This window comes from Centropristis striata, chromosome 14, assembly GCF_030273125.1.
Source record: "Centropristis striata isolate RG_2023a ecotype Rhode Island chromosome 14, C.striata_1.0, whole genome shotgun sequence".
Lineage (NCBI taxonomy): Eukaryota > Metazoa > Chordata > Actinopteri > Perciformes > Serranidae > Centropristis > Centropristis striata.
In genome coordinates, this window is record NC_081530.1 from 19,379,261 (window position 1) to 19,397,866 (window position 18,606).

An 18,606-nucleotide genomic window follows, 5' to 3' on the forward strand; every position below is an offset into this window, starting at 1 on the left:
TGGGAATGCAGGAGAAAAACATAAAGTTACATTTAAAGAAAACATGAGCGGAAATATTTATGTCAAATGTAAAACTTGCAGAAAGTCCACAGGGTTTAGAAGTTTCCACCGAATGACTGAAACTTCAAATAAAAAACATAATCGATGCATGGAGGAAAGAAGTAAGAGCATGACTGCTATCACAAGTTAGATTTCCTCGAAATGGCATGACGGTGGTGGACGCTGGCAGTTTTAGTGAAGCCCCTTACCTTGCAGCTGAGTTTGCTGTTCTGAAAGCCATGCAAGGAGAATAAGAGACGATAATAACCGTCAGAGCACAGTGACAGAGGACAGAGGAAAGTTAATACATTAAGAGTAGAAGATGTGCATGCATCAAGTTGGTTACAACAAATTCCAGCTTCATGCATCACCAGCAGTTTTTTCCCCAGGAAAATCCAATTTCTGTAAAGTGAAATAGGTGCATATATTTGATGTTTTAGCTTGTCTTACCGATATATCTGGCTCTTTCCTCTCTTCGCTCCTTGGCAAGTTTCTGTCGTTGCTCTGAGCTCATCGAATCTGCAGAGAAAAAGAAAATATAAAGCCTTAAGTTGAATTCAAGCAGCAAAAGTGAAGCTACTAGCTGTCACATTACAGAAAATGTGAATCAGGGACGTTTCCATCAACAGTTTTTTTAGAGCAAATAAACAAAGCTTCATAAACAACGTCAGAAGATGGCAGTGTTATGTGTTGCTGTAGGCTAAACCGGACCATCAGTAAACAGTAGAAAAAGTAGAAGAAGTAGAGATTGCACGAGAGAGAAAAAAACAGCAATAAGAAGTTGCTAATCAGACAACTTTGGCCATCCACGAAAGAAAATGGAGAGAAAACAGCTTCTTCTTCTGGGTTTTCATTTCAGCCGATCAGTCATGTGAGTTAAATGTTAGCTACGTCAGAACTTATTCAGAATAAGTGTTTCCATCTCCCGTTTAACACATTAACTATTTTCCAAAAAAGACAAAAAACACCTTAACTGAATGCAAAAACTTTCATGCACATTTCCAAAGTTTTATCAAACATTTGGTGTTTCCATCAACCATTTCTCATGCCAATCTTTAAAATGTGCATCGAAAATATTGATGGAAACACGACTAATGAGTGTCTTAAACCTGCATTCTCTGTAATGGCCAGCAGGGGACGACTCCACTGGCTGCAGAAAGAAATGCAACTGTACAGACGTCTATACGAAAATCACCGTACTTAACACATGATTTATTACCTAAATTAACATTCTCATAATGAGTTTATGGCCTCAATTACTAGTTTTTAAGTCTTTTTCAATACAGCATGGTGTTAATTTAATACATTTTGGTCCCATTTACTGTAAAATAGATGATAAAAGAGGGTATGATTTTGCTGTAGGTGGTGATTTTAACATATGAACCCAAAGAAACATACAATGAACATTTGATATAGGCCAAAAACAATTCTGAGAACATAACACTCTCTTAAAATCTCCTAAATTAGTCATATTAAGAGGATATTTATCTGGGATACATTAAACTCTGGGGATACAGATACGCTCCCTTCTAGAGGTTTTCTAGGAACAACTCCAGCTGAGAGGATCCCAGGCAGACCCAGGACCTGCTGAGGGGGATTACATATCCCATCTGGCCTGGGAATGTCTTGGTATCCCTGAGGAGACGCTGGAGAAGAAGAGTGTCTGGGCTACATTACTGAGCCTGCAGAGACACTGGGTTGGTCACAGTGTTGAAACACAGAAATGCATCATTCCTGCAACAATGTTCCTGATATATATTATATTGACAGTTTTTGCTCTGTGCCACAGTTGGAAACAGCATGTTCTGTGATTTATAGCGAGCGAGACGGGCACGGTTTCTCTGAAGACATGTTGCTGCATCTTTCAAAGCTGTGAGCAGAACACACAAGATGTAATTGACTGGGACACTGGCAGAGACAAACAGCGAATATCAAAACCTAGGGAACCTAAATTATTTGCACGGATAGATTTCTATGCAAGTGTGATGAAAAAAGCCTCCTGTAAATCACAATAATGAGAAACTTTCTGGAAATAATGAAAAACCTTCAAATTAATGACTTTTCTCTGAATAATTACTTGGTTAAAGCCCAACTGATGGGGGTTTAATTTAGTTCTAAAAAAGTTGGGACAAATTCAGTCACTTGCAAATAATACACAAAAGACAAGTGGCAAAGTGGCAAGAAAAAGTATGTAAACCCTTTGAAATAATCTAGTTTTCTGCCTTAATTTGTCATAAAATGTGATCTGATCTGCATCTAAGTCCCAAGTATTGACAAACACAATGTGCTTAACCTAATACCACACAAACAATTATAATATTTCACATCTTTATTGAACACATTCATTAAACATTCATAGTGCTGGGGGAAAAAGTAAGTGAAATTGGAGCTAATTGGAGTTAGGAGTTAGTAACCCTGGAGTCTAATCAAAGTAACAAGATTTGATGTTGAGATTTTATGACAAATTAATGCAGGTAAAACAGGTAATTTCAAAGGATTCACCTACATTTTATTGCCTAAAGATCAAACTGGGAAACTTTTATCTTTTTGTAAGTACAAACACTCATTCTGAGTTAAATGTAAAATGTTTTGTTCGATTTGAAATCAGGGTTTTATGTATAAAACTTCTTAATGTATAAAACCTCTGCTGAATGTAATTTTTTCAGCTCTGCAGGTTTCACTCACTCATTCAGTTTCAAGGTCAGAGCGGCTCCGTCTCTCTGAACACTGACGCTGTTTAAACTCTTGTGTCTCTCCGCTGTGACTGTGATGAACATCTGCAGTCATAACCAACGTGAACCTGACTCGCTTTAGAAGAAGCGGTGGCGTCGTTACACCAGGATGTGAGCCTGTTTCTCTTTTCTTACGCCTGTGAGGAGCCGTACACACCGTTGAATCCCAGGACCCCTGGGGTGCCCAACTCCTTTTGTGGCTCTGCTCCGTGCTATGTAATATGTATGCCGCGCAATTCTCAACCAATCACGGAGCGCCCTGCAGCACTTCAGCCCCGTCTCCATGGCAACCTGGATTTCCTCCCCACCTTTTCGGAGAGTTTTTCCAACGAGGCTGCTGCACACTTCAGTCTGGCTGATATGCAGACGCTATGAAGTGCAGGAAAAATAAACCTCATCGGCCTGGAGGTCTCGTCCCAACGGAGACACTTAATGTTTCTGTCCCTCCTCCCCCTTCTCCTCCACCTCCTCACCATACAGCCCGTCTCCCTCATAGTAAATGAAGATTTGGCTTGCAGCCACGGCCATCTGTCTGGTGGGAATGACTCAATATATATTGAAACTTCCATTAGGACAGAAAGTATTTGAAAATCATGCATGAATGCTTTCAGGTTTTACATGTGTGATGTGGACATTTTCATTTCGAAGCAAGGTCAGAAATGAGGCATGGAGGATAAAAATACACAACTTTCATTAAAAATTGTCTTTATTCTTTTCTTTTTTTCTTGATGTTGTTTAAAGGTAACTTTTCTGGATTAAAATGTCTTAAAACGAGTTGACCTATGCTCAAATATTTGTTGAATTTACTACTACTGGTGTCAAATAGCATTTTCACATCCATCAGAGATGTGGTTGTCTGCCAGAATCTGTCAAAGTGAGTTTTTTATCCAGTTTAAAGCCACATATGTTTGATACACTTTGTAGATCTTAATAACTAAATATCTAAACGGGATGAATGATTTTAGTAATCGGACATCTGGACTTATAAGGACAGTCACCCCCAAATCAAAAATACATATTTTGATCCCAGGATGCCATATTTTGAACTTAATAGAACTCTTTGGCATTTCACTTGTAGTGATAAAAGCCAAAAATGCATTTGCACAACTTAGAAACAATGTGTCTTTCCAGAAATATTGACCTGATCACTCAAGATAATCCATAAACCTTGTTGTGGGCAGGTTCATGTAGGAACTTTACTAGAAAGAAAAGACTTGTTGTTTGGGGGTGAACTGTGCTTTTATGATAGCTGAGCTAATGTTAGCAGCAGCTCAGCTCACAGCACCTCCAGGAGGTCCTTTTTCTGCTGAAAAGTGTCAACAAAACACAGATTTTTAGCATGAAACTGCTTTAATCTGTCATTTTACTGTTTTTAATCATCCTTTCTGTTAGTTTTGTAAAGAAGGAGACCTCTGCAGATTTGACTCCCGGTAAAACACCTGAACAATTAACACTAAAGGAATTTTGAGAAAACATCACAATTTCAAGCCTTGATTTGGTTATTTTTCCTGGCAAAAGCATTAATCACAAATGATCCGTTCAAAAGCCACCGTAAATTTCAAAATTTAACAATAATTTCAGTATTTACAGTTTCTCTCAGTAATAAATGGTGTTTTTTTGGCAATTTTTAAATAAAGAAAAATGCCTTTAAAAACCTACCAGAGGGTTTTAAAGGCATATGAGGCAGGCAAACATGATTTATTACCATGTTGCTGTTTTGGACTTTGCAAGCTAAACTACGACAGACTCTTGTGTGTTTATAGTAGATATCAAACATCGGTACTTTACCTTTCTTGGGCTGCGGGCTGCTGCTGTTGCCCAGGTCGGTCTTGGAGGAGTCATCTGTCTTGCTGGGAGTCTCTGTTATGGGACTGGAGTCTGTTTTAGGAGAGAGGTCTGTGACGGCTGAGTCATCTGACGTCAGGATGTCCTTTCCTGTCTTGTCCCCATTCTGGATAGACTGAGCCTCCGTCTGCAGAGGAAGAGCTGGAGGACGAAAAAGAGACAAATTGATTAATGAGCAGACAGCACGGATGTTCTGTTCAATTATCTGGAATGTCACAACATAAAATCATCCATGTGCAAAGTTTTCACTGATGCTTTCTGACGTTGTGTCATTCTAATAAACGCTCTTGACTTCCTTTCTACATCCACTGCTGACACACCTTCACTATAAGACTGGAAATCCCTTTGTGACTTCATTAACACAACACCCTCACCTCATTAGAAACCATTAACATCTCTTTCACACACAGTTCACACACACATCGGTCGATCCGCAGCGAGACGCGGCACTTCCCCCTCCGTCCCCGAAGGTTTTTAATCCTGCAGCAGTTAAACACACCGGCAGCAGGTGAGACACGAGCGTGGGAATAAATCTCAGCTCTCTCTTTAAAAGGAAAGGATCCAAAGCAACAGATTCACAGTGTTTTAAAAACACAGAGAAACTGAAATACACATTGGTTTTTCCTGTCGGGGCGGAAGAAAACATTGGAGGCTGTTGTGTACGTCTGCTTCCCTAAAAATAAGAATGCCTACAGAGTGGTTATTATCAAGGGGATAATTAATGATAAGTGGCTTAATCATCCCCGCAGAGCCACCTAAACTGATCTATAAATCCCCTGACTTCACTGTGAGGCACAACATGCTCGTGGTTGCTAAAGCGGATAATGAATCAGCAAGAAGTCACATTATAAAATAATATTTGAAGCAATTTTGGTGAAGTAAAATGGAAATATTTGCTGATTTTCTGATTTTCTAATGAAAATGTGTTGCCTTAAATTATTTTAATTTGAGTATCTTTTAGGTTTAAAGCTAATTAAACATGTTAATTTAGATTCTGGAACATTTTAATGGACATTTTTCAAAATTTTCTGACATTTTATCAATAACAACTTCCAAAAAGCTGGGAGACAAATTAAAAAAAAAAACCATTAAAACGGCTGAGTGGCCTATTCCAGCTTGGCTAAAAAGAATATTGTTTACATAGTGGTTATCACGGGGATAATTAATGATAATTTGCTTAATTATCCCCACAGAGCCACCTACACTGATCTGGAATTCCCCGGCCTTCACTGTGGGGCACGAACAGTTATTAAGAAATTTAATTTAAGGGTTTTTTTTTTGTAAAAATGTCACTCACTTGTTTCAGCTTCTCGAATAATATATATTTTTTTGTTTTTCTCTGTTAAAATGATTATTGATTAAATTAAATTAATATATTTTAAGTTTTGGACTGTTTTTTGGGGGGAAAAAACAGTAACTTGAAGATGCTGCTTTACACCCTGGGACATTTTTTTGGCCATTTTTAAAAAAAACTATTTTTCAACATTTTATAGACAAACGGTTCATAAGTACTTCAGTTATTGAGTAGAACTTGTGAGCCAATATTCTACAGGCAGAGAATAGAAACTCTTTGTTAAGTATAGAGCCTCAAAATCCTAATAATAATATTGCAAATCATACTGCAATTGCAATATCAGTCAGTTAATTGCAATAAGATATTTTTTACCAAATCATTCAGCACTCATTGTTAAGAAACTTTTTATATCCTGGTCATTTTAACTATATATAATTTGTAGAATTTTAAATATGGATATTTTCCATAAAAGGTAGAAGACAACATACTCTGCATGAGTACTTCTTGAAGCTTCAGATGAATTGATAAAGAGAAATTTCTGTACTTGTATTTTGATCATGATTTGTAACATGAAAGCCTCGAGACATCAGCATGAAAACTTCCTAACACGAGCATCACTGACGGCTCCACACAGATCCGGTCATGAGGCCAGACTTCCTGACGTCTGACCCTCATAGAGGGCAATTAAGAGGCAGAAAAAAAGGCACAAAACAATCCTGTTTGAAGCCCTCATCTGAGTTTTCAAACCCCTGCTGCTTGTCCTCTCTGGCTGTCACACTGAAGAAGTTGGTGACAAACTGAGAGGAGCTGCAGTGACGCACAGAGGGGGAAGAAGAAGGAGAGGAAGAAGGGACAGTTTGTGCACTTCTGCAAGGACACGTGGAGACTGGGGGGAGACTGAAAGAGAAAGGAGAGCTGCAGGACAATGAGAGAGTGGAAAATGGTGCAGCAGGCTGTTTTTATAATGACAGGGGAGGAAAAAGAAAGTGTAGGATTAAAAAGAGGGAGATAAAGCCGGTACCAGCGAGGCCCCAGAGCTGCAGAAGTAATGAGACGTGGGCTCGGAGATAGTGATGTGGGAAGGTGAGAGGCTGCAGGCTGCAGGCCAGCTCTCCACTCCAGTCAGCCAACAATGGGCAGATGGAGCGTGACGCTCTCCTCGGGTCCGTCCAAACGCTCACCGAACCACATAAATCACAGATTAACACTGGGCTCGTCTCCAGCTCCCCCCCACTGTACTTCAACACAGAGCTTAATGCAAAGGCTGCACTACAGAATACTAATGCAGGAATGATGGGATGTGAATTAGAGCCCCCATGTGTGTTTGGATAAGAGAGTAAAAAAAAAAAAGGATGCAGGATCAAACAGGACGGCTTCGCTTCTACCTGATGTTGAAAAAAGGATTAGGATTTGGCAAAAAGAGGATTGCGGTGCTCCTCCTCTGAGGAGATTACTTGTTCACCAAGTGTGGCTCTCTTTGTGAATTTGATCAGTTTAGCAGCCTTATATGGCTGCAAGAGACACGGAGAGGGCAAATAATCAGGAACGATTAAGATCACTTGAATTCCTAGAATTAAAAATACTCTTGGGGGAAAAAAGGTATTTAACTAAAAGACTGGACAATCTGTCATATTTTCTGCAACTGCTGTTCTCTGGTTTGAATGTTTAAGAAGCATGAAGTCCAAATTATCATCCAGTTCTTTGTAACCGCTCCTTGGAAAACTTAATTACCAGTTTTACACTTCTTTTTAAAATCTGTGGTCAATAGACTCTTGAATTGGACAAAATAAGTAGAAATTATGAGTTCCCTTGAACCACCAAGATACGTCTAAGCTGCTGTGTGTAAATGGTAAATGGACCTGCACTTATATAGTGCTTTTCTAGTCGCTTTGTGACCACTCAAAGCGCTTTACACTACAGACTGCGCTCATTCACCCTTTCACACACACATTCATACTGGTGGCAGAGGCTACCCTAAACGGTCCCACCTGCCACCATTGGGAATTCATTCACACACCGATGAACACAGCACATCAGGAGCAATTTGGGGTTCAGTATCTTACTCAAGGATACTTCAACATGTAGGCTGCGATGGTCAGGGATCGAACCACCAACCCTTCGGTTGGGGGCCAACCAACTCTCCCAACTGAGCCACAGTCGCCCCCGTCTAACAAAACCTTGATATATATTTTATCTGCCAAGTTTGATCAGAGTTTAGTGAGATGGTACCCGCTGATCAGCCCGGGGGTGACTGGAAATCTGTCTGACTGTGAGAGTGACCAGACTCTTTTGCCAGAGCAAATAAAAATGAGCTCATGAGTCATCTGGTTTTCAGGCTAATAAGATTTGGCAACAATCAGTAAAATAAATAAAACAGAAAGTGTCCAACACTACTGTGTGGTGATTCCAGTCCAATGGGGAGAATAAATATTAATATAAAGAGGCTTTAAAAACTGAGAAAGACTTTCTCTTTCCTCTCTTTAGCTCTTGCTTACTGTACTTCTGCTCAATTATCATCATTTTAAAGTTGCAGGAGTATTGTACAACTCATGTGTTTCACTTTTTGGGAGTGATCTGATCACTCAAAACAGGGAAATAAAGTTTATTACTCTGTATTTTGATTGTTGTGGATTCTCGCTAACTTCCTCTGATGTTTAATGTGCATATAAACAAGGTACCACTGTGGAAAAAGCTGCACAGAAAAAAACAGAAGAGAGGATAACATCCCTCATATGACTTCAGTTTATGCTGCAGAGTTGACTCTAAGTAGTTATTACCATAAGCACGACATGGGTGTGGCTGTGTGTGTTTTCTTGCATCTAACTGGTACTGACTGTAAGAGAGGGGTGATGACAGGAGCTGTGTTAAAGCAGGTATAAACTAAACTACAGCTGTTTAAATTCAGGTGCAATAAAACACCTTAACACAGCCTCAATGAATTTAGTGCACCCAGTGAATTTACTGCTACTACTGTTACTTGGATGCTAATGTTAGCAAACTGTCGACAGATACTGCTGAGTAACTAGTGTTACTAACAGTTCACAGACCTTTACGACTCACCTCTCAGTTTGTGCGACTGTTTAACTACACTATGTTTATATTTGCATTCAGCACTTCTAGTTCACAGTGTCCGCTGTTCAGCAAAAGCTGCAGTCTGACCTCAAGTTGAGGACAGGAACGAGTCTAAAAACATCAGTAAAAGACATTAAAAACAAAGATGACACCAAACAACTGACATGCAGCTGTTTCTAAGTGTCAGATAAGTCTTCATTATTACGGATAAAATGACAATCTTTCACCAAATATTATGATTACAGTTATCAGTTGCATTTATAAGTCTGGATCAGAGGTTTTTAAACTGATGCAATAATACTGGTTAAGGTGTTAATGTCAGGTGAAACAAGAGGAAGTTAGTTATTGTAGTCTGGCCCAATCATGGAGGCAGTTATTTGCAAATATTGTCAAAAATCGCACTCTTTCTCGTAGTCATAACTCATTTAAATGTGAAGACACAGAAGTGGCACACATATATTTAAATTCAGTGTGACTTACACTTCCTCGAATATCATTATCACCAAATTCATTGTGAATAAACATCTAGAAATCTTCTTAGAAATCAAAGGAAAAAGGAGATGCTCTGTACAGCTACAGAACTTGCCTGAGAATCGTCAAGTTTTTAAGTTTCCTCAGTATAAATGTAATCCAGTGATAGTTGTCTGTATATCCATTAATACATTGCAAACAGGAGTTGCTAATAGATGATTCTGCATACTTTTAAGGGTGCTAATTTGACTAAATGTAAATGAATACAGGCTAAAAAAAAAACAAGGCTCAAGTTTTTGCATTTAGCTCACTAAATTCAAGGCAACATTATATTTCCTGTTTCCCCCCAAAAGCACCATAAGAACTGCATTTCCAAAATGATCACCCCTCCAAAAAAGCACCAAAAGAAGCAAGACTAAGAATAATAATATGAGTTTAAAAAAAAATTAATTTCACCTTTTTTCACAGTCATCTAAGGAAACCACTGGACATTATAGGTGACATTAAATGGCATAATTTCACAGCTGTTTCCACAACTTGTAACTTTCAGGAGCTAAAATCATAATATAGGATAATACTTTACATAAAATATGCAGACTAATATTAACAGACATGTTTTCAGCAGCAATGTCAGCCATGCAGCCTTGCAGAAAAACATGTTGAGCATCAAGTCATCTTATCGCACATGATCAGACATTCATGTGACAGGCTCCGTTTAACACAGAAACACAAATTCAGCATGATGTTCCCCCCTCCCTCTCCCCCTCAGAGCTCCTCGTCCCTCCACAGCCATCTCAGGTTTCTGTGTCACTGTGACAGACTCTGGGTTTATAAATAGCGTTAAGCAGCACCATACTGAGAATGTCGGCCATAAAAGGGGCTGGCTTCTGTCGAGGCACCTTGGGACGGCACAGTGACCACGAACTGCAGCATGTGGCGCGCCAGATTTACTGCGCGGGCAGAGCAGGAAAACTTAATTTTGTTTGTGTGTGGGCCACATTGGCTGGTAAAACCCAACTCCATCTGGCATAAAAAAAAACTGCTGTTACCAATAATAAAACAAAATAAAGAATGAGAGTTGGTAACCTGCCAGACTGGGAGCCCAACTTGATTAAAATTTACCAACGATGGTCTGCAAAAATCCTTAGATACTCTCACAATGTTGTCCCTCAGACAGATGAGCGAGTACAGATGCTTCTAGTGCACTGCATTTCCCATAATTCCTTTATGAAATGTTCCTGAACAGCTGAGGGCTGTATGTGCATGAAGAGACACTGAAAGAAAACAATGTGGAAAAACAGCTATAAAAACAAAAAGGAAACAATAAAATGGTCCCAGAAATGTGAGGTATGTTCCAGCATATCTTCCCTTTAATTTAGCACAAAGGAAATAAGTTGTGCTTTAAGAGAACTGACATGAGAAGAAACAGACCAAACACAGTGAGTTTGTAAGAGGGATAAGGACAGCAGGCCAACCAATCACATTTTCTCTAATGTTCTGTCTGTTTTCAGCCTGTCCTCACCATTAGAGCATGGACAGTCTTTCACATTTTTTTATGTACAGGTGCATCTCAATACATTTGAATATCATGGAAAAGTAAATTTCCAGGAGTTCAAGTCAAATAGCCTCAACCAACTATTGAGTCATATAGACGGACATACTTTTCAGAGGCCAACATTTCCATATTCCTTTAATAATATTATTTTTTATGAGACACTGAATTTTTGATTTTCATTAAATGTAAGCCATAATCATTACAATTATAAGAAATTAAATAAATTAAGACATGAAATGTTTCATTCTGTGTGTAATGGATCTATATGATGCGTTATTTCCACTTTTTGAATTGAATTACTGACATAAATAAACTTTTCTATGATATTCTAAGCATGCATTCTATTAGATTCTATGCATCTTGAGATGCATCTGTATTTGTTTGCACACAGTTTAAAGGGGTGTGAATGGTCAAAATGAGCCAAATGCCTAATTTCCACTTTTGGTATCAGGTCCTTTTCTTCAGATCATTCTCCACTGGATTAACCACCCTCAATGTATGCAGGTTTTTCAGATAATGGTCATTATGACAACAGGCATGTCATAATGCATGAAACTGCAGTGACACCATCTTCAAAACTTGCTGTATTCATTTATCTGTCTGCACTTCATCAATTGCACGGCCTTGTTTTGTTGGCTGCCTAGTGGTCAACGCTGTTGATGTTGTTGGTCCATACAGCCTCTTTTTGTTAGCTTTTGTTGTAAAAGCATCCTCTTACTGGTTAATAAAACCCTGATTTAACCAGAACCTCCCAGTGTTACGTTCCACCTTCATTTCTATACCCTTTTCACATGTTACTGCTCTCAAAATCGAGCCGGGTCGTAACACTTGTCTATTTAAAAAGGATGGGTTTGTGCAGGATGTTTCCCTGACTAATCAGTGGCCTTTAGTGCTTTAACTCCACCCTCAAGTATCGCCACAGCTCACTTATAGACTTGACTGAAGTGGCACCAAAAAAGTATTTGTTATTTTCAACAACTTTTGGGAATGGAAAACATACTATAGAGGAGGAATGAGGCAATAATGAGCTCAATTTTTTAGAATCAAAAGCTCAACCACAAAGTAAAGAAAAGCACCTTTAAGGGGCATCATGATTATCTCATACTGAAACTCCAATTTGAGCTTGGGAGATTTTTTGCACGTCGTTCCAGCTCTTTCCCTTCATTTCCTGTCACTTTTCAAATAAAGGCAGAATCTCCAAAAAGTACAAACAACATTACCAATAACTGTTCTAGTTGTTGCCAATGTAAACAACGGATCATTGTTTCTGTGTCCATGTGGCCTTAAAGTGCCATGACCTTAAAAACAAAGCAGCTAAATTGAATTCACTGACATCGAAAGGTCTTCTGTGAAAAAGGCATATTTTTTCAGAAAGTTCAAGTATGTCTCAATTATTTAGGCCACCTCAATGAGAGCAGACTAAATTACATAACATTATATCCTTTAAGAACTGTTGTATTATAATGCATTAGTTTTGGCTCAGTGTAACAAACTATTAAATCTGTGTATATTTTAAATATTGTATGAAGAAATTAGCTCAAAAATTAAATTACACTGTTAACCAGCCTTAAGCCTTCAGTGATGCATTTGTGTATTCATGAAAAAAATAGTTCCATGTTGCAATACAATAGCAGGTTTTATACTATACAACAGCCATGGAAAAAATATTAGACCACCCTTTTCTTCAATTTGTTGTTCATTTAAATGTCTGGCTAAACTAAAGGTACATTTGTTTGGACAAATATATTGATAACAAAAATAGCGAGAGTTTAAGAGTTTAATTTAAGAGCTGATATCTAGCCATTTTCCATGGTTTTCTTGATAATGATTTGGTTATTATCAAGAAAACCATGAAAATAGTTATATATCTTACATATATAATTATTATACATAATGGTTATATATAAATGTCTAGATATCAGCTCTTAAATTAAACTCGTATGAGCTATTTTTGTTGTTATTATTATATTTGTCCAAACAAATGTACCTTTAGTTGTACCAGGCATTAAAATGAAGAATACATTGAAGAAAACAAGGGTGGTCTAATCATTTTTCCATGACTGTATATTAAGAGCTACTATGAGTTTGTTCTTTAGGTTTGAAAAATAAGAATCTAATTCATCTATTTTATTCAGTCTTCTTTTAAAGGTTGAGGGGAGCAGTACCCCATGTGGTGTGAAGCAGGTCACACGGTCTATTGTTTGCAGAGATGTGCATGAGTATGTGAACACATATGCGTCTGTGTGTGTGTGTGTGTGTGTGTGTGTGTGTCTTTGTGATGAGTGGGACATGTTGGATCTGGGTCAGGCCAACCTCAGGAATCCCTGGCATCCACATTCCCCTTGCACGTGTTTATACAGCAAATGTGTGTCTTTTTGTATGTGTCTGCATGTGCCACTGCCTCAAAGGATTAAAAACCATCCAAAAACAGAGAAGAGATTAAATACTGTACGTGTAGTCAAAGCAACAGGACAATATCGGATTGATTCAACTCCCACAAAATGCACAAACACTGAAGATTAAGTGGCTCCAGGAATGTGTAATATCTCAACCAAAAACAGACATTTTGAGAGATAAATTCTCATTTCACATCCGTCTGGAGGACGTATTTGACTTCTTACACATTGTCAAAGAGCACATGTGATGCCTCCAGCACCTCTTCCTCTGTAGATATAAAAAAAAAACGGAAACGCTCTTGGGTAACAAGCATCCACGCCCCAGGGAGAAACAGAGGAAGAACATTCCTGGGACATTGCTGGCGCTGAGACGAACAACAGCCAGAATGCACGCCTGCAGTTTGAACGTCTGGAGAGCTTTAACCAAGTCAGCATGTGTGCGATATTCACAAAGTCAAATATCATCAAAAATATTCTTGTTTTAAATCGATTTACCCCTTTACGGAAGGGAAAATGGGATATCTATGGTCCAAACTGAACTGAGAATCCAGAGCTCCATCTCATGACAAACAACAACTAAAAGGTCACTGAGTCCAAATTCAGCCATGCATGAAACAGAAAAAAACAATAACAAAATGTCAACCACACAACTGCCTCCGAGGGCACAGGAGAACTTCAGGGCTCACGTAACAAATCCTGCACGAACCTCTGGACCCCTCAGATTGTCCCGAGGTCACCAAGACGACAGCTGTGTTTGTTATGAGTTCCAGGTCGCAGCGACAACATCATGCATGCCTACTAATCACTGTCACAGGAGAAGAAATGTGGCGTCTCTGGAACTGATGATAGAAGAGAAACCTTTATTTTAAAGCCATGTTTCAATTACAGACCAGCGTGTGTCAGCTGTTGTGGAGTCTGGCTGCATGCGAACGATGGCTGCCTTCAACTGGAACTCGTGAGCTCGAAGTTTAAGACTTCAGAATTCTTCTGCACAAAATGATTTGTGTTCAATTTCTGCTGAGCAATGGCAACATACGCCCTTTTCAAACCGATACCGCCTGAAGCAGCCAAATTTAACCCCTCTGTTGCTACATCAGAAGGCGGTACAGAGCCGGGATTACTTGGATTACCGGGACGTTGGTTGAGATTGAAGGCAAAACATGACAGAGGCGTAAATATCGCAGCTTGAAACATCAGTCAGAAAGACGCTAATATTAATGTCAAAGCCACCAAATTTAACAATTTAGCAGGAAAGCAAGTTGAAAATACTAACTTAACTTAAACTTAATAAATCCAAAACTATTTTCATGGTTAGATACCCTTATGGTATTTGAGAAAACATGCTCTCTCTCATAAAAACCCAGGTCTAAAAATGGTCTATTTTCTGCAAAAAAACAACCAAATATTTGACCGATCCAGTTGCTGGTTTATAACACCAAACATTAAGGAACATTTTCTCCTTATCTGAACCCTTCCCCTGTCTCTGAATACAGGGCAAAAACAAGACAAGCTATTAAAAGTTAATCTTAGTACTACAGAGAGTGTTTCGGTCTGAATATGAGAGCTAAAATAAATTCAGTTAGAGCGCCGAGTGGCAGGCGACAGGATGTTACTCCACCGCACACAGGAGGAATCTCCAGATGCTTTTAACCACAAAGAAGTGGGTTACCCAGTCACAAAGACGTACAACAGAGCCAGGCATGAATCATACATAGATCATCCATTATTCACTTTTTCCTGCTTCTCTATTTAACGGCTCAGAGTTGATACTAAAAAACAAGGTCAGAGGTGACGCAGTGAGAGAAGGGAAGACTTCTAAAAAACATTTTTTAATGGCGGTGTGCTGAGAAAAGCTTTTCTTCTAGACGGAGAGAAAATAGTTCAGGCGTGGTTTGTTGTGACTGAGGCGGTAGTCAAGGAGCTTCACTTCCTCAGTCATGACTTCATCATGAGGTCATCATCTCAGCGACGGCAAGACAGACACATGATGTAAATAACAAAGAGATACCGCACAGTCCTGATGCTGACGGTTTAACAACAACAGACCTACACAGCCATTCACACAACAGATGTTACTGCTTTAAAGGAGAAGTTCACCCCAAAATGATCATTTTTGTGTATCAATTACTCAACTACAAAACTTTTTGTTTTCTTGAACCCTTCCACGGTAAACAGATTCTAAAAATGTTGAACTGAAGTAAAAATCAAACAAATAAACAGCAAAACTATATCAGTCTCAAAATGCATCATATTGATTTTTTTTATTTGTTATCTGTTGTTTCTCCTTTTCTTTCTTTGCTGCCTCAAACTTGTTGCTAAGGTCGGGGTGGCGTTTTTTGAGATGGATAATTAAGTTTGTAGTGTTGAAGGACTTAATTTTGGCTCCTCCAGGTTTGCTTTTCCTTTCCTGACACTTAAAAAAACTTTCACAAAACAGATATTTTGGCCTCTCCCTCTCTCATCCTGCAGGTACACGCACAAAGTCATCATGGTGCAAAGGGGACATGGCGTCGAAGTTGGGCATTTAATCAAGAAAGCAGCAGCCTGTTTATTGTATATATTGATATTGATGTGTACAGATGTCTGATACTGATACCGATAACCGATAATATCGTGCAAACCTAATCAGAACAATCTCTCACAACTCCTGAAGTGAAATCCAAGTTGCATTTATCTAGTCGTATGCTCACCAGAGTTGCAAAATTCTTGGAATTTTCAAAGCTGGAGTTAGTTCCATGAGAATTAACAGGAATTAATGGGAATAAACCTTCAATTTACTAAATTAAAGGTTTGCCCTCTACAGTGAATTTAAATGTAGTTTGGGGAAATATTGTTTTGCGTAACCTTGACTAAAACAACCAGATTTCATGCAAGTACATTTGAACATCTGCTATTCCTCAATCACATGCACACATCTTACTGCAGGGCTGCGGAGGCCACGCCCCCTACCAAGACCACGCCAATGAAATGAATTGTTCAATGAAAGAATTAAAACTTTATAAAGTTATATTTACAAATAAATCTGTTGAAATGTCCTTTTTTTCTATACATTTCCAAAATTCCCCAGCTTAAATTCCCATGGAAAGTTTCTGGATATTTACGGGAAATGATCCACCCCTTTGCATCCCCAATGCTCATTACTTTCTAAATAAACCCGACAATCTAAAACACTTCCACATCAACAGTCTCACGCTTCTCATCCACATGGGCGATTATTTTTCCATTCATGGACTCGTAGCAGTAACTTCATGACAGGAACTGACTCGTCAGTGAATTGACTCACTTCTAAACCGTCCCGTTATAGTTTGTTGCAGCGCCCCCAAGTGGCCAAAAAAAGTGGCAAAGTTCTTGTACTCAGGTATCGTTTAAGCTTCTCAGCCCTGTACAGAACCACTAAAAAAAAGGTCACAGAGTGGTTTGCCTAAATAGAAGCAGAGATAATGTCTGAGGAATAAACAGTTACATGAACCAGAAACATGTGAAACAAAAGAGAGAAACTAAAAGCAAACAGAGATCTGCAGTAACAATGAGTCGCACTGCAGCTGATGTCTGCCCTGTTTATTCCTCTCATTACCGCAGACCACCAGCTCCTTCAGACTCTCACCACTCACTGCACCAGAGCCAGAAGAGTCAGCAGGCAAAGCCGTCATACTTCCAAATACATCTAGTCTTTTCCCCTTATTTAACCAACTATTCTTAAGAGAAACTTGCCAAGAAGACAGTTCAGACCGTAGCTAAGAACTTGGTGTCAATATTATGTTTTGATGTTATCTTTTGTGATGGAAACTTCTAATGGAAACATCAGAATCAAGTGTATATAGACCACAGCTGCCCCGCCACACTCACCAACTTGTTTTGGACTCATAAAGTAGGGCATAACTGTATCTGGCTGACTAATGTTGACCTGGCAGCGTGGTGAGGTGGGATGGTGGACTAAGTTTAATCTCAGCTGAGGTCTGGTTTCAGTGCTGCGTCACAGCAGGTCAGCTGGAAAAATAAATACATTCACAACAGAAAAAGTTCATATTGTGCTCCTTCTCCATAAGAGATGACCTTTTTAAAATCTATGTTTGTAGTTTTACTGAGTAAAGTTTATCAGGAAGGGGTGAGAGCTGGGCGATTAATCAAATTGAATCTTCTTTTATAGCAGTGGCTCATTGTCACTGAGTTACTAACTTGTAATCGTTGAATATAATTTACGAAAATGCTGAACATATATTTAGTGGTTTTCAGTAGGTTGTGGAGTTGCACAAGAACATATCTGATCGATGATATTTTTGGTATAATTTATATTTATGCATTTCTTTTAAATATATATTTTATATTTCAGTGCACTACAACATAATATATTTGTTGTAATTTATATTTATTGACTTTATATATTTTTTATTTATATGGATTTTTGCAGTGTACTACATCATACTATATCTTTACTTCATTAATTATTTTAGATCATTTATTTAAATGTATATATACACTTCTATATATATATATATATATATATTACTATATATGTTACTTCTGTATTTTCATTATCTTACTTTTTAGGCATTTATTTTTTCACTTGAATTATGTTGAAAATTCAAAGACAATCCACTGTTAAAAACTGAACTAAAATTTATATTTTATTTATCAAATTACATTATTTTATTTATTTGGAGTTGGTTCTCTTTATTTCATTTATTTAATATTTTATTTTAATATATATATATACTTCCATTTTATATTTTGCTTTTTTATTTTATTTTTTTATTTATTTTTTTACTTTTGTTCATTTTTTAAAAATATATTAAAAGTAAAAGAAAGTCCACTTAAATACATTTAATAAAACAAAATTTAATAAATGCATGATTTTGAGAAATTGGAGGGAACTAGATCTCCTGACACAGAAAGAATGTCTGGTAATCATTGAATTAACCATCTGAACGGAAAAAACTGACGAGTCTAGTGCTGGGTGATAAATTAAATTAATTTGATTTGTATGATGATAAGTGAAAGGTCTAAATCGTGAAAATCAATTTGTTACACAAAGGTTATTTTAAGTCAGAATGTAACACATGATTGTCAGCTACAATATCGGCTTGGAGTTTGTTTTTTCGGCCTTAATGGAAATAAAGTGGGACTCTTTATGACTGATATACTGATATACACATTTCTGTATATTGTGATAAATATAATTACTGTTATTAGTCTTAGTGTTTT

The 18,606-nt window shown here is 38.0% G+C and overlaps 1 protein-coding gene across 2 annotated transcripts in view; it reads right to left on the reverse strand.

Moving 5' to 3' along the window:
• Window positions 1–18,606, reverse strand: part of LOC131984636 (MAP7 domain-containing protein 1-like) — a 49,064-nt gene that overhangs the window by 22,231 nt on the left and 8,227 nt on the right. Inside the window, exons 2-4 of one of the 2 annotated variants that reach the window (XM_059349534.1) lie at window positions 4,560–4,757; window positions 490–558; window positions 249–269 (exon numbers count right to left, since the gene is read on the reverse strand). In XM_059349534.1, the coding sequence (XP_059205517.1) occupies window positions 249–269; window positions 490–558; window positions 4,560–4,757 (288 nt within the window). The remainder of the gene's footprint in view (window positions 1–248; window positions 270–489; window positions 559–4,559; window positions 4,758–18,606) is intronic. The other variant, XM_059349535.1, reaches the window with a different exon arrangement.